This window comes from Hibiscus syriacus, unplaced genomic scaffold, assembly GCF_006381635.1.
Source record: "Hibiscus syriacus cultivar Baekdansim isolate YM2019G1 unplaced genomic scaffold, ASM638163v2 tig00116997_pilon, whole genome shotgun sequence".
Lineage (NCBI taxonomy): Eukaryota > Viridiplantae > Streptophyta > Magnoliopsida > Malvales > Malvaceae > Hibiscus > Hibiscus syriacus.
This window is the reverse complement of record NW_024063513.1, coordinates 5,258,796-5,260,965: the sequence shown is the minus strand read 5'-3', so window position 1 is coordinate 5,260,965 and position 2,170 is coordinate 5,258,796. Positions and strand designations below refer to the sequence as shown.

Genomic DNA, 2,170 nt, shown 5'->3' with positions numbered 1-2,170 from the left:
TGAGTTTTCCAATTTTTGGAACTCTACTTGTCATTACCAGCATATGTCAACACCATTCTGCCATGTGATATAAGAACCCTTAATTATTAAAAGTCTTGTACTTATGCAGAGCTGTCTCTGCATGAACAAACCATGAAGCATCTGCAGCTTAAGCCTGAAAAAAGCTCCCCAATGCATGAGATATGCAAATACACCTGTCTCTTTCTGCTCTTTAATGCATCACTGTGATCGGATTGCTTCTCTTACATTTTAGAGAGAAGAAAATGATAATAAAGAATTTTGTATTAATAAACAACTCCAGCTGAAATAGTTATTACAAATCTGTGATGACTTGGATTTTCTCTTATTTATGAAGGCAAAATTTACTAACAATCCATCAACTCAAAAGCTCATTCAAAAAGTCACAGAGAATTTGGGAATAAAAAAAAGGAGAAAATAACATAAAAATCACCAAAAAGTTGCTTCCCTTGTAGTCTAATTTTGATCCTACAAACATCTTCCTGCGTAGCCAGCATTTCTAAACAATGTTTGCTTTATGTCCTCAGAACTTGTTAATGTCCTCTGTTTCAAGTCCTGCAATAATGACCAAAACGCCTGTAAGATGAGTGTTTCAGACAGAATTAACTCCAGACATTACCAGTTTTGGTTTTTTATTACCTCTGAGCAAGAAGCTTGCATTGCGAAATCATTGAAGCAGCTAATAACACATTGTTCAATCTCAAGCCCTAATGCTTCCAATGTTGTTAAAGTTGATAACAACAATCCCTGTTTCCCCGAGCAACCAATCTCAATCCTCGTATCCACGTCTCTTCTTTCCACCTCAAACTGCAAAAAAAGCAAGTTTGGGTACACCAATTCCGGGTTTGGGTGTTTGAAATAAGGTTTCACCTGAAATGTTGCAGGAGAAAAGCAGTACCTTTGGTGTCTTTCTCACCAAGATGTCATTTGGTTTTATTTCATTGAAAATGTGAGCCATTTTTAACTCACTTGAGCCTGCTTCGATTTCTTGCTGCAAATTTGTGATCCTCTCTAGAAGCTCCTTTGTGTAATCTATGGTATCTCCAAGTATGGATGTCCTATCCATCTGTTGAAACATTAATAGAAGAAAAAAAAAACAGATAAGTCCCCAAAAAACGACTTTCATTTTAGCGCTAAAAGACTGTCTCGTGGATATCTTGCCTTGCTTATCTTAGGAACAATCGACCTTAACATGGAAAGGCGGTCGTTTAGGCGCTTTCTTCTCCTTCTTTCCGCCATCAGATTCTTCGACGGCTGGCCCTTTAATTTCTTGGCTCGATTGTTACGGTCTGTAGTACTGCAGGTCCTCATGTTGGAAGGCGCTTCAGGTGATTGAATAGGCTCAGCTTTGCAAGCAGTTAGCGCTTGTGCATCCAGCATGTGAAGTTCATGTACGAGGAAGCCGGATTCTGTTTCCTCCACCATATTGAAGCAGTCTTGAATCGGAAATGGCGTCGTATCGAACGTGTTGTTCGAAGTGTCTGTCAGTTGTGGTGCTGCACAGAATTCATCGCCGAATGGAACGTCGTAGACGTTGTTGAAGTTGAAACTCAAATCTTGGGAGAAGGAATCAGGAAGAAAACCAGCTGCATCATCAAAGCAATCAAAGTTGATGTCATTAGAGAAAATGGCATTCATTTCAGTTGGAACTGTGTCCCAATTGTCTCTTCTCAGGCCCAATAATTCCTCTAAGAATCCTTGTTCATTCATCTCCATCTCTCCCTCTATTTTTTTCCTTGCCTTTCTCTCTCTCTTGGCAATGCTATTATTACTAAAGATGCCTTGAGGAAATGAAAATCTGAAACCAAGCTTAAGAATTTATAGCCACAACACATTTGAAGTGGGATTATACCCTATGATTATTGTTTGAAATTATATTGTATTAATTTAGCCTTTAAGTGTAGGCCAAGATTGCAATGAAATCTACTTTAGCCTGATTCTCTCTCGGCAGCTGTGCAAGTCATTCACTACTATAATATTTTGTAATTTAGGTCTATTCAAATTTCAAATCACCATTGTTAAGTAAAATAATATTTTAGGAACTTATGTTGTGCGGCGCCTAAAAAACGGCTAAAAATGGTGTGACCGGTTAAATAAGTGGTCGGTTAAAATTTAGATCGGTTATGTTATATCATTTAACCGGAAATATTAC

The 2,170-nt window shown here is 38.0% G+C and overlaps 1 protein-coding gene across 1 annotated transcript; it reads right to left on the bottom strand.

Annotated features, from left to right (window-relative positions):
* Positions 1-251: 251 nt before the first annotated feature.
* LOC120193996 (transcription factor bHLH93-like) lies at positions 252-1,859 on the bottom strand. Its single transcript, XM_039196400.1, has 4 exons — positions 1,180-1,859; positions 917-1,084; positions 658-825; positions 252-573 (listed from the first exon to the last, which is right to left on the bottom strand). Exons 1-4 carry the CDS (start codon positions 1,732-1,734, stop codon positions 487-489), a joined length of 978 nt encoding a protein of 325 aa, XP_039052331.1. The 5' UTR covers positions 1,735-1,859; the 3' UTR covers positions 252-486.
* Between the last annotated feature and the right edge of the window lie 311 nt (positions 1,860-2,170).

Coding starts and splice junctions, on each gene's coding strand:
- LOC120193996 (XM_039196400.1), bottom strand. CDS start 1,734: ATGGAGATGAATGAACAAGGATTCTTAGAGGAATTATTGGGCCTGAGA. Junction 1,085..1,179: donor TTGTTCCTAAGATAAGCAAG/GCAAGATATCCA, acceptor ATGTTTCAACAG/ATGGATAGGACATCCATACT. Junction 826..916: donor TGGTGAGAAAGACACCAAAG/GTACTGCTTTTC, acceptor CTTTTTTTGCAG/TTTGAGGTGGAAAGAAGAGA.